This window comes from Electrona antarctica, assembly GCF_951216825.1.
Source record: "Electrona antarctica genome assembly, chromosome: 15".
NCBI classification, from domain to species: Eukaryota; Metazoa; Chordata; class Actinopteri; order Myctophiformes; family Myctophidae; genus Electrona; species Electrona antarctica.
In genome coordinates, this window is record NC_136796.1 from 46,584,889 (window position 1) to 46,598,687 (window position 13,799).

A 13,799-nucleotide genomic window follows, 5' to 3' on the forward strand; every position below is an offset into this window, starting at 1 on the left:
GGGGGGTGTTGACGTGACAACGTCCAGGAGCTGTAATGTCACTGTGATGCGTATTACATCATCACGATGATGTCACCGTGATGTCATCAGTTACTCATGCCCAAATATGGAGTCCATGATGTCAGGCTCGGCTATAGTGTCAAAGTACCCCGTGGCGACGGTGGTAACCATGACAACCTGAACTCACTCCAACATGTTGAGTAACTATGGCGACCTGATGATGTCACCCTCACATAGAGACTCTATCTCTGCTCACACAGACACACTGAGGAGGCAAAGCCTAACCCAAACCCAGCATAGAGAGGTCCAGTGGACGTGGTCTGGAAGGTGTACAGGTGTCTCAGTGAGTCAGAGCACACTGTGTAGAAGGACAGAGTCCCAGCGGGACGGTCCACATACACTGATACTCTGTTGGAGCCTTTAGAGGTTCTGACAGGGAGGACAGTATTCTGTCCGTTGTGTCTGACAGAGTAACTGGTACCACTATCACCATCACAGGTCAGACTCCAGGACTTGTCATTGCCTCCAAGCCTACAGTCATCACCACTTCCTTTCCTGCTGATTGTTCTGTCAGCCACTCCTATATCAACCCCTTCACTGCACTCTACCTCCCAGGAACAGCGTCCAGTCACACTCTGTGTACTCAGAACCTGATACCAGACATCAAACCTGTCGGGGTGATCAGGAGGACCCTGACCCCCTGACCTCCGTGTGACCTTCCTGTTGTCCTCAGACAGAGAGAGGTCTCTGTGTGCTGTGTTTGTGTCCAGTGTGAGACGATGGAAATCTGATGAGAAAACAACACAGTAAACATTAAATACATCATTCACTGACTGACACACACACACACACACACACACACACACACACACACACACACACACACGCGCGCGCACACACGCACACGCACACAGACACACACACACACACACACTGATCTACTGTTGGGTGAAGGGTTAGAGGCCAACGACCATGGGGCAGAATGTCTTACAGTCTCCACACAGTGTGATTTTATTTGAACTGGGGACCCCTCAAAATAATCATATTTGAACTGGAGACCCCCCAAAATAATCATTATTTGAACTGGGGACCCCCAAAATAATCATATTTGAACTGGAGACCCCCCAAAATAATCATAATTGAACTGGGGACCCCCAAAAATAATCATATTTGAACTGGGGATCCCTTGAACTGGGGACCTCTCAAAATAATCATATTTGAACTGGGGACCCCCCAAAAATAATCATTTGAACTGGAGACCCCCAAAATAATCATATTTGAACTGGAGACCCCCCGAAATAATCATAATTGAACTGGAGACCCCCCAAAATAATCATATTTGAACTGGAGACCCCCCCAAAATAATCATAATTGAACTGGGGACCCCCCAAAATAATCATATTTGAACTTGGGATCCCTTGAACTGGGGACCTCCCAAAATAATCATATTTGAACTGGGGACCCCCCCAAAATAATTATTTGAACTGGAGACCCCCCAAAATAATCATATTTGAACTGGATACCCCCCAAAATAATCATATTTGAACTGGAGACCCCCCAAAATAATCATTATTTGAACTGGGGACCCCCCAAAATAATCATATTTGAACTGGAGACCCCCCAAAATAATCATAATTGAACTGGGGACCCCCCAAAATAATCATATTTGAACTGGAGACCCCCCAAAATAATCATAATTGAACTGGGGACCCCCCAAAATAATCATATTTGAACTGGGGACCCCCCAAAATAATCATATTTGAACTGGGGATCCCTTGAACTGGGGACCTCCCAAAATAATCATATTTGAACTGGGGAGCCCCAAAAATTACCATTTGAACTGGAGACCCCCCAAAATATTCATCATTGAACTGGGGAGCCCCAAAATAATCATTTGAACTGGGGACCCCCCATAATAATCATAGTTGAACTGGGGCCCCCCAAAATAATCATATTTTAACTGGGGACCTCCCCACACTGACAAGCACATGGAATTGTAGGCGTTACATTTAGTTTGAGGCATTGTGAGCTTGTAGATCTGCTATTTACACAATATTTTCCACTTTCTTACGCAATATTTGAACATTTTTGGCCAATTTCGCCATAATCATCTGGGGACCCCCCACAACCATCTGGGGACCCCCCATAACCATCTGGGGACCTCCCACAACCATCTGGGGACCTCCCACAACCATCTGGGAACCCCCACAATCATCTGGGGACCTCCCACAATCATCTGGGGGACCTCCCACAATCATCTGGGGACCCCACACAATCATCTGGGAACCCCCACAATCATCTGCGGACCTCCCACAATCATCTGGGGACCTCCCACAACCATCTGGGAACCCCCACAATCATCTGGGGACCTCCCACAACCATCTGGGGACCCCCACAATCATCTGGGGACCCCCTGGGAAGTGGGGGGAGGGGGTGTCATGGGGGGAGGAGGTGCCTAGTTCAGGTATGCAGTGATAGGTCAAGCTAGAGTGGGTTAAAGCAATGGGCGAAGGTGCAGGGACGTACACACATAGACATCAAAGGGGGCTTCAGCCCCTGCCCTTTTACCAGTTTGTAAAACAACTGCCCTTTCCAGACCACGAATGCAGCATTTACTAGGGTGAAAGAAATGAAAATGCCACTCGTTTCCATTCCATGCCGGAAGGCAGCATTCAGGAGAATTAACTTTTTTTCCGAAGTCTCTTGAACTTGAACGCAGCATTTTGCATTGAACAAATTTGTTTAGAAATCCATGTCGTTACACCGCATCTCCACTAGCTAAAGGGTGCTGGGTTGCACCCTGGAAATAGCTGATCCTACAAGCTCTCAACGCGTCGCAGCGCGACGGGTTGTGATCTTGTAGATCTGCTATTTTCGCTATTTTTGTCTACTAGTGCCCTCTTACGGGATGTCCGCCCCTGCCTCCCTAACACTCTCTGCACGTCCCTGCGAAGGTGGTTGGTGAAGACACACTGACAGTGGGCAGAGAGAGACTAGCCTAGACAGAGACAGACAGAGACTCTTTGTTATTTCATAATTATAAAGGAAGTGACACACTGACAGTGGGCAGAGAGAGACTAGCCTAGACAGAGACAGACAGAGAGACTCTTTGTTATTTTATAATTATAAAGGAAGTGACACACTGACAGTGGGCAGAGAGAGACTAGCCTTGACAGAGACAGACTCTTTGTTATTTTATAAGTATAAAGGAAGTGACACACTGACAGTGGGCAGAGAAAGACTAGCCTAGACAGAGACAGACAGAGAGACTCTTTGTTATTTTATAATTATAAAGGAAGTGACACACTGACAGTGGGCAGAGAGAGACTAGCCTAGACAGAGACAGACAGAGAGACTCTTTGTTATTTTTCGGCACCCTCGCAACCCAGTTTTAGCCTGTATTAAAAACTCCCAACCCAGTTTTAGCATGTATTATAAAAACTCCCAACCCAGTTTTAGCCTGTATTAAAACCTCCCAACCCAGTTGTAGCCTGTATTAAAACCTCCCAACCCAGTTCTAGCCTGTATTAAAAGTGCAATAAAACCCAGTTCTCTGGTTAAAACGTCAATCCTGTTTCCTCCCTTTATTTTCTAAGTTAGTGAGTCAGCTTGAGGGAACGTATAAACGCTACAATACTTTACTTGAGTATTTCCAATATCCAACACTTTTATTTCTACTCCAATACATCTCAGATTCCAAATATTGTACTTTTACTCCATTACATTTAGTTACTAGTTACTTTGTAGATTTGTATTATTATTACAAAACATACATTACCCACTTATTAGGCCATATACATTTTGGTCATTTGAAAATAGCCGATCTACAAGCTCACAATGCGTCGCATGACTCGCATCGCGGTGCATATTAGTGAATGAGGCCCATTGTTTCTCAAAAGATTTTTATACATTTAAAAACTTGAAATGGGAGATTCTGCATGAAGAGTACTTTCTACTTTTGGTACTTTCACTCAAGTAAATTTAGAATTTGACATAATTTGACCTTATCATGATGGTGTTAAGGACCAGGCCAAGAGCACAGAGTAGAGAGCACAAGAGTTTTCAGGACAACATCAACCAAGTATACAACAGTGTATAAAATGTTAATGTGTGATATGTTGACACAGATAGACAGATACTCACGTTTTGTAATGAGTTGACTCAGTTGAGGGTTAGTAAGCCAATCTTCTCCTCCATGTTTCACTCTGTAGGAAGTAGAACAACAATGCATCAATATCTAACTGTCTAACACAACGTATCCACTAGCTGACACTACAGTGTTTCACTCTGTAGGAAGTAGAACAACAATGAATCAATGTCTAACTGTCTAACACAACGTCTCCACTAGCTGACAGACACTATACAGTGTTTCACTCTGTAGGAATTAGAACAACAATGCATCAATATCTAACTGTCTAACACAACGTATCCACTAGCTGACACTACAGTGTTTTACTCTGTAGGAAGTAGAACAACAATGCATCAATGTCTAACTGTCTAACACAACGTCTCCACTAGCTGACACTACGGTGTTTCTCCTATCATTATCTTGGCCCTGCAGCTCATCCAGACATACTCACTGCTGCCCAGTTTGGATCTCAATACCTCTACAGACTCTGAAAACCCACCTCTTCAGACTCCACCATCTTAGCCCGTAGCACTTGCTGTAGCACTTGCCCTAGCCTCGACGACCTTACAGGCATGTTCAATGGCCAAAATATGTAATTTAGATAGCATATGTAGACATAGCTCTCTATTGTGACGTCGTGTCAGAGTGAATACACTGTTAACACTGCACTGTCCAACATGGACACAGCCCAAGTCTACTCACTTGCAGTTCTCCAGGACTGAATCATTCACCACGTTGAGGCTCAGGTCCAACTCTCTTAGGGAGGGATTAGAGTTTACAGCTGAGGCCAGAGCTTCACAGCATCTCTCTGACAAGCCGCAGTGAGCCAGTCTGAAACACCAAATGAAAACATACATAGATTAATGAATGAATAAATTCATAAATAACACATTTATAATATGCATTAATCCTGGATTTAGAACCTGCTTACAGCCATCTATTAAAGGACTCTCTTGTCCCACTTAGGGTGCCTTCACACCGGGCTGCTTTAGTTCCATTAAAACAAACCCTATAGCTGACCCACAAAAAAATGATATTTGAACTGGGGACCCCCCAAAATAATATTTGAACTGGGACCCCCACCCTTAGAAGCACTTGGAGTTGTAGGCACTACATTCATGTGAAAATATTACCAAACTAGAAAAAGTGCCCTTCTGGGCACAGGTCTCCACCAGGAGGATAGGACTGTGTGAGATGTTTGGCAAAATGTTTAGTAGTAATATAAACATGTTTGCCTTGTATGGCAATTGGATGATTTGAGGCATTTTGTTCCAATCAACCTGTTTTGCAAAAATCAACCTGTTGGTGGCGCTATAACAGGCCAATGTGAAAAGGGTGGGATATATTCCTCAGCCTAGTAAGAAAATGTGTGAAAGATTTCACGTAAATTGCATGCTGTGTTCATGATTTGAGGCTTTTGTTCAAAACGGGGCAATCTTGCAAACTGTGAAAGGCAATTATAGCCAATTAGGGTGGAATATGAAATATCGGACAGATCCGACTTGAGCACATGACCATAGAGATACTGTGTAACGATTTGTGAGATTTTTGGACAGAATCTGGAGGAGTAATATCCAAAAATGTGTTTTACAAAAGTCGGCCTCCTGGTGGCGCTATAAAAGGCAGATGCGGAAAATGCAGGTCAAAGGTTTGTCCTTGGCCTCTAGGGAGTGTGCATGCAACGTTTCACGCAGATCGGTGCAGTTTTAGGTAACAAATGTGAAAAGCTGCCTCATGGTGGCGCTATAACAGGCTGTTCTGGAAAATGCGGGGCAGAGGTTCATCGTTGGCATCTAGGGAGTGTGTGTGCAAAGTTTGGCATCGACCGGGTTAACGGTGCCGGAGATTAGCTGGTAACGGACGGACGGAAGGACACACGGACGGACGGACACACACACACACGGACGGACACACACACGGACGGAGTGCAAAACATACTCTCTCACCATGCCTTCGGCCTGGTGGAGAACATACTCTCTCACCATGCCTTCGGCCTGGTGGAGACAACTACAAGCTCATAACACCTCACAGTGAGCTTGCAGATCGGCTATTTTCACGGTATTTGCTACTTTCTTCCATAATATTAATATTAATTATTATAATATAATTAATACGTTTGATAACTGGCGTAGCTACAACGGGTCTCAAGTCAAAAATAGCCAATCTACAAGCTCCTCAACGCGTTGTGAGAAACTCTGTTATATGATGAAGTAGACGTTACATTCGCCTTAAGCGACATTACACTTTGAAACATATTTGGGAACAGACACTGAACACTACAAGGCCCGGACTATATGGCAATATGCCTAAGGCCTTCTGCATTTTTGCAACTGTGATCTTGCACTTTCAGTAGTTGTGTACTTTAGAGATGTTAGTTTTAACCTGCACTTAGTTCTTTATACAGATTATTTGACACTAGACTGTAGCTGTTGTATGGTCTTTTAACGCACAATGAATTTCACGTGCCTTTTACCCTGTAACTGGTATTGTTGACAATAAAGTTGAACCTTGAACCTTGAACCTTGGGGTAATTTTAACTAATATAACTAATCTACTCAGGCACATGTAGGCTTGGGTTACCATGATATCAAGCTTATTAATACATTCTCACCACAGCATTCATATTATATTCACATAATACAGTAGGCTACATGATAAAACAGAAGTGATCAAAATAAATGTGGTAAATGTATCTTACTTTAGAACTTCCAGTCTACAGTGTGGGCTCTTCAGTGAAGCACAGAGCAGCTCCACTAGTCCTGAGTCCTGCAGGTCGTTTTCACTGAGGTCCAATTCTCTCAAATGGGAAAGATTAGAGCTGAGAGCTGAAGACACAACTTTAACGTCTGTCTTTCTGAGTTTACAGCCAGCAAGTCTGTAAATACAGATTAAATATACATTATTAACAAAATATATATACCTAAATAATGATTTGAACTGAGGACCCAATACCCTGACAAGCAAGAATTGTAGGCATTCAATTTAGTTTGACTCGGCTGCACAGATACATATTGTGTTTGCGTCTTCTGTAATATTTGCCAATTTACCAATTTGGTTTTAAAAATGTTTTAAAAGTCATTAAATTGTACCTTTATAAATGTGCAGATACTAGTCTGTATACACTTAAACTGTATGTTGGTGTGTTTACTGTTGAGTGAGAAAACACACTAGTTGCACATTAAGCTAATCATCGTTTGGGAACCACAGGCCTATAGACTAATATAATGATAATTGATTGGTACAGTAGGTGCAGGATATTGATTATGTGTTGTCCTATGGCGTACTCCTGTAAAGCTTGTCGAAAATAGCCAATCTACAAGCTCACAAGTGTTGGATCCTTGATGCATTGTGAGCTTGTAGATCAGCTATTTCCAGTGTGCAACCCTTTTGTATGACAAAGACAAGTAGCTTGCGTTAAAGGGATATTACACTTTGAAACATGTTTGGGGTAATTTTAACGTCTACTCAGGCACATAGGCTTGGGTTACCATGATATCAAGCTTATTAATATTCTCACCACAGCATTCATATTATATTCACATTATACAGTGCATAATAAACAGAAGTGATGACAATGAATGTGGTAAATGTATCTTACTTTAGAACTTCCAGTCTACAGTGTGGGCTCTTCAGTGAAGCACAGAGTCCCGAGTCCTGCAGGTCGTTTTCACTGAGGTCCAATTCTCTCAAATGGGAAGGATTAGAGATGAGAGCTGAAGACACAACTTCAACCTCTGTCTGTCTGAGTTTACAGCCAACAAGTCTGTAAATGCAGATTAAATAAGAGATTATAAAAACAAATGATACGTCGTTCACTGTCATTCGCGAGACATGGCCAAAGCATTATCGGGGCTCCCCAGACAAAGACGTTGAGAACCCCTGGAATAGACAACACCACTTGACAGCACAGAATAACAGAGGAAGAAAACAATGTAGATATCAAAGCAGTAGAAGGTGTGAAATGAAGACTGAACGTTAGTTTGATTTCCCCCAATATTGTCAAAAGAATGTCATAACCTACAGTATGCTCTCAGATGTTTTATTTTTGAGTGGTGCAACCACTCCAAGGAACAGCAATGTCCGTGACCGTGTGACACCTATGTGACTCGTGTTAACCTATGTTTGTGTGTGACTCATGTGTGACTCATGAGTACCAGTAGGGGCGCTGTCGTGCCAGAAACAGAGAGAGAGAAATAGTGCTGTACTGTTGCCTACTAATGAGAGCGAGAGAGGGGGGGGGGGGGGGGTAAGGGGGGGAGTTGCACCACTCAGTTCACACGGGTGTGATTTTTTAGTGGCCAAGAACATCTAAGTAACAGGTTGAAACGAGTGTTTAAACCTACAGTATGCTCTCAGATGTTTTATTTTTTAGTGGCCAAGAACATCTAAGTAACAGGTTGAAACAGTGTTTAAATCACTTATGAAGTTACTGTATACTGTGCCATGTTTTCACAATGTCAATCTTACGGAAGCAGTACCGTGCATGCAGACCAGTGTTGATTTAGTTGACTAAAACTAAGATGGAAAATGCTTGTCTACTACCTTTTTCCACTGACTAAATGGAAACTAAATAAAAACTAAGCTACGATGACTAAAACTAAGACTAAATATACTGACAATTCCAGCAACAAATAAAAACTAGACTAAAATGTTAGGAAGTGGATCCAGTATAAGTCATTTTACAATTAGTTGCATGCTGAAAATAGCCGATCTAAAAGCTCACAATGCGTCACGCTGCGAGACGTTGTGCGCTTGTAGATCATCTATTTTCAGCAAGTCTAAAAACAGTCATTATGACGGCATCAAGGCCCGCCAAAATACATTTTGTTCGACTGAATCAACTGGAGATTTAATCGGCTAAAATCTTATGACATTTAGTCGACTAAAACTAGACTAAAACTAAATTATTCCAGGTGACTAAAATGTGACTAAAACAAAATGAAAATGTGGTGCCAAAAACAACACTCATGCAGACAGGGTTGACATTGAAGCAGTACTGTGCATGCAGACAGGGTTGACATTGAAGCAGTACTTTGCATGCAGACAGGGTTGACATTGAAGCAGTACTTTGCATGCAGACAGGGTTGACATTGAAGCAGTACTTTGCATGCAGACAGGGTTGACATTGAAGCAGTACTATGCATGCAGACAGGGTTGACATTGAAGCAGTACTGTGCATGCAGACAGGGTTGACATTGAGTACTGCGCATGCGGACAGGGTTGACATTGAAGCAGTACTGTGCATGCAGACAGGGTTGACATTGAAGCAGTACTATGCATGCAGACAGGGTTGACATTGAGTACTGTGCATGCAGACAGGGTTGACATTGAAGCAGTACTGTGCATGCAGACAGGGTTGACATTGAAGCAGTACTGTGCATGCAGACAGGGTTGACATTGAGTACTGTGCATGCAGACAGGGTTGACATTGAAGCAGTACTGTGCATGCGGACAGGGTTGACGTTGAAGCAGTACTGTGCATGCAGACAGGGTTGACATTGAAGCAGTACTATGCATGCAGACAGGGTTGACATTGAGTACTGCGCATGCGGACAGGGTTGACATTGAAGCAGTACTGCGCATGCGGACAGGGTTGACATTGAAGCAGTACTGTGCATGCGGACAGGGTTGACGTTGAAGCAGTACTGTGCATGCGGACAGGGTTGACATTGAAGCAGTACTGCGCATGCAGACGGGGTTGACATTGGGAAACATGGCACAGGCTGAGAAGTGATTTAAACGCTTGTTTCAACCTGTCACTTAGATTTTTTTTGGCATAGGCGAGCCTGCTCTCAGAGAGATGATGTGCGGAAAAACGTGAATGCATTTTAAAAATCTGTTTACATTGAGGCGGAAGAGAGGCAGACTTTTCACGTCCGGTTCATTTCCGGTTGTATCTGTTGCCTAGCAACCTAGTATCATCCATGCGTTGGTTTTATCTGTTGCCTAGCAACCTAGTATCATCCATATGTTGGTTGTATCTGTTGCCTAGCAACCTAGTATCATCCATACGTTGGTGAAGAGCGCCATCTATCATAAACCACTGAAAGGAGCATAGGACGAAGTATTGCATGCTTGGCAGTCGAGTGTTGGTTTTCATGTGACGTAATATGGCATGATTGGCAGGTAACTACTAACCGAGACTTTCTGCAGTTCCTCACAGCTGGGACCAGTCTCCTTCGCCCCTCCTCTGATGTGTTGTATTTGTCCAGGTCCAACTCTTCCAGAACCTCCTCTGACATCTGCAGCATGACGGCCAGAGCTGAACACTGGATCTCAGACAGTTTCTCTGTTCTGTTCTCTGACTTCAGGTACTGTTGGATCTCCTGATGTAATGAGTGGTCGTTTATCTCCATCAAACAGTGGAACATGTTGATACATCTGTCAGGAGAGGCATCACAAGTTAACATCCTCTTCAGGTTCTGGATGGCTTTCTGGATCTCCTCTGGACTGTTCTCTGTCTGACCCAGCAGACCTCCTAACAGACTCTGGTTGGACTCCAGTGAGAGGCCATGAAGGAAGCGAACAAAGAGGTCCAGGTGGCCATTTTTATTCTTCATGGATTTTTCCATAGCAGCTTTCAGGAAGTCGGAGAGGGAGCTGATACTGTAGTATTTATCTCCCAAGAATGTCTTCAGTACCTCCATGTTCTTCTGTGTGAAACAGTGGAACAGGTAGACTGCAGCCAGAAACTCCTGGATGCTCAGATGAACAAAGCTGTAGACCGTTTTCTGAAACAGCACACCCTCTCTTTTGAAGATTTGTGTGCACACTCCTGAGTACAGCGAGGCGTCTTTCACATCAAGACCACACTCTTCCAGGTCTTCTTGGTAGAACATGATGCTACTTTTCTCCAGATGTTTACATGCCAGCTTGCCCAGATTCAGAAGAACATCACTGTCAGTCTTTGTGAGCTGCTGTTGTGTCCCCTTTTCTTTTTCTTTCTTGTTCACATCATGAGTCTCATCATACTTCTGCTTCTTCCTGTTTGTCAGAACCAACAGGAAGTGGCAGCACATCTCAGTCAGGGTCTTGGGCAGCTGTCCTATCGTGGTGTGTGTCCTCAACATGTCCAGCAGAACAGTAGCAATGATCCAACAGAAGAGTGGGATGTAACACATGATGTGGAGGGTCCGCGATGTCTTCAAGTGTGAGAGGACTCTGTCGGCCAGATTCTCTTCACTGAATCTCTTCCTGAAGTACTTCTCCTTCTGGGGGTCTGTGAACCCTCGCACTTCTGTCACCATGTCAACACATGCAGGAGGGATCTGATTGGCTGCTGCAGGTCTGGTGGTTATCCAGAGGAGGGCTGAGGGGAGCAGATTCCTCTTGATGAGGTTTGTCAACAGATAATCCACCGATGATGTCACTGTGACATCAGAGATGATTTCATTGTTGTCGAAGTGCAATGGAAACCTGCTTTCATCGAGGCCATCAAAGATGAAGCAAACTTTCCAGGCAGCGAGCTGCTCTGCTGTGACCTTCTTTAATGTTGGGTGGAAATCATGGATCAGGTTGAGAAGACTGTACTGCTCCCGGAATGAAAAGGGAACCAGGAGATCTATATCTTGATTCTCCAAACCTCTTGCCCAGTCCAGAGCAAACTTGCGCACAGAGAATGTTTTTCCGATGCCAGCGATGCCATTGGTCAGAACTGCACTGGGTGTCTTTCTGCCAGGGAGGAGGATCTTAAAGATTTTACAGCAGTTGATTGGTTCGTCATGGAAGGTCTTCATGTTGGAAGCTGTCTCAAGCTGTATCACCTCATGTTGGCGATTAACCCCTTCACTCTCTCCTGCTGAGATGTAGAGCTCTGAGTAGGTGCCGGTGAGGGAGGTTCCAGACTCTTCCATCATGTCGTCTTTCACTTCATCAAGACTGTTCAAACTGACCTTATAATCGTTCAAATCATCCTGCAGACTGACATCTGAAATGAGAAGAACCTTTATGTTTTAAACATTCACGTTAATTTATAACTTTATATCTTTACGGGACAATTTGTTAAGAAAAACAGACAAACGTAATGACACAATATCAGTTGATTAGTTTATAGTTGTTTAGCTTCATTATTTGTACTTGGATATAATTGATACAGACAATAGTTTGAACATCCAATTTATTAGCATATTTTACCTTGTCCAGGCGTGGTTTGACTTGGTGTCTTCAGTCCAGGTGTGGTTTGACTGGGTGTCTTCAGTTCCGGTGTGATTTGACTGTTTGTCTTCAGTCCAGGGTTCTGCTCAGTCACAACACACCTCTCTCTGTGGACACACATACATATTTAGATCCACATTGGAGCCACCTGGTAGATCCCCAAATCCATGATTGATTGATTGATTGATTGATTGATTGATTGATTGATTGATTGATTGATTGATTGATACATTTTCATCTTGGGTTGGATATGTGGCTCATAAAAGTATTATACCAATTATCACTCGCATGACTGTAGTAAGGCCAGTCAAGCTGACTTCAGGTCAAAAATACCTTTATTTCCTGAAATGTCAATGGCTACCGTCTCCCCTTGGAGCTCCAGACGCGTTGACACCTTCTCCCCCCAGCGGGGTAGAGCCATTGTCTTTTGAATTGAACAATGGGCTGTCTGGAGGTGTGAAGTTCACTCCCATGGGAGAGAAAGGGTGACAGGGGTCAGTTTGACCCAAAACGAACAGGCAGAGATGAGTATGCCTAAATTCATGTTTACAAAAGGTTTAAGATGAAAAAAAGAGATTTGAATCGAATATTTAGGAAAAGTCATGGAAGGGGAACCTTCTGAGAGCTTAATCGAGGGCAAAGATAATCAAAATCTCAAAATGGATCAGAAAGACCTCACAGACAGGGGTGTATTTACTGTAGGCAAAGGCAGGCAGCAGCCTTACTTTGCTACGTTTCTGCCTCCCCTCCGACAACCGGTTATTTAAATGATATGGCATATAGGCCGCCGTCTAGCCGCTGCAAGGCCGACAGACAGTGTATCAGACAGAATAATTCACATTTATTCTCTCTGACACGTCCTGCGTGTCTGGAGGGGTTTGAGTCTTTTCACACTCTGGTGTGAAACGTGTCTGCCAGGGGCCTGCATGGCATCCCCACGACATATAAACACCACACACACACACGTCCTGACCTCATTCTTCATTTGATTCTTCATTTGATTCAGAGACATAGCAATAGCACTGGAGAAAGAAAATAGTTTGTCCAGAGCAAACTTATTTTGGACGCGAGGACGCCTAAACCTGTAGGGTAGGGTAGGCTACCACTGCTTACAGCGGCTGACCGGCAGCAATCACACCAGCCCCGTTCACCACCACCACCACCACCCGCGCTGGGGGAGAACCAGAGGTCCGTCACTGTTGCTGCTTTTGCATCCATTGGACTGTCGGTCTCTACAGAGACAATCGGGATTCTATCAGCTATCGAGGAGCTACCAACACAGCTAACAACATTCCTAGCTACTGAAATCAATGGGAAATTACTCGCATAACAGCAGCTGGTATTTTGGCTTCAATAAAGCAAAAAAACAACAAAAAAACTGTTTTGACACTGACATTTGAAAGAGAACCAATAGGCAGACAGATTATGACGCTATGCTATTATATGACGCTTTTTCCCCTTTTTCTCTCATGTAGCTCCATTATATCTGACTGGTGCAGTGCTTGTGGCTACAGCT

General features: G+C 43.7%; 1 protein-coding gene across 1 annotated transcript; it reads right to left on the reverse strand.

Annotated features, from left to right (window-relative positions):
- Positions 1-215: 215 nt before the first annotated feature.
- LOC306938117 (protein NLRC3-like) lies at positions 216-12,704 on the reverse strand (the record flags this gene model as incomplete). The annotated part of the gene is made up of 8 exons (XM_079522132.1): positions 216-787; positions 4,144-4,205; positions 4,832-4,960; positions 6,828-6,919; positions 7,742-7,892; positions 10,268-12,056; positions 12,263-12,390; positions 12,601-12,704. The coding sequence occupies 8 exons, from the start codon at positions 12,702-12,704 to the stop codon at positions 243-245; spliced, it is 3,000 nt and encodes a 999-aa protein (XP_079378258.1). The 3' UTR covers positions 216-242.
- Between the last annotated feature and the right edge of the window lie 1,095 nt (positions 12,705-13,799).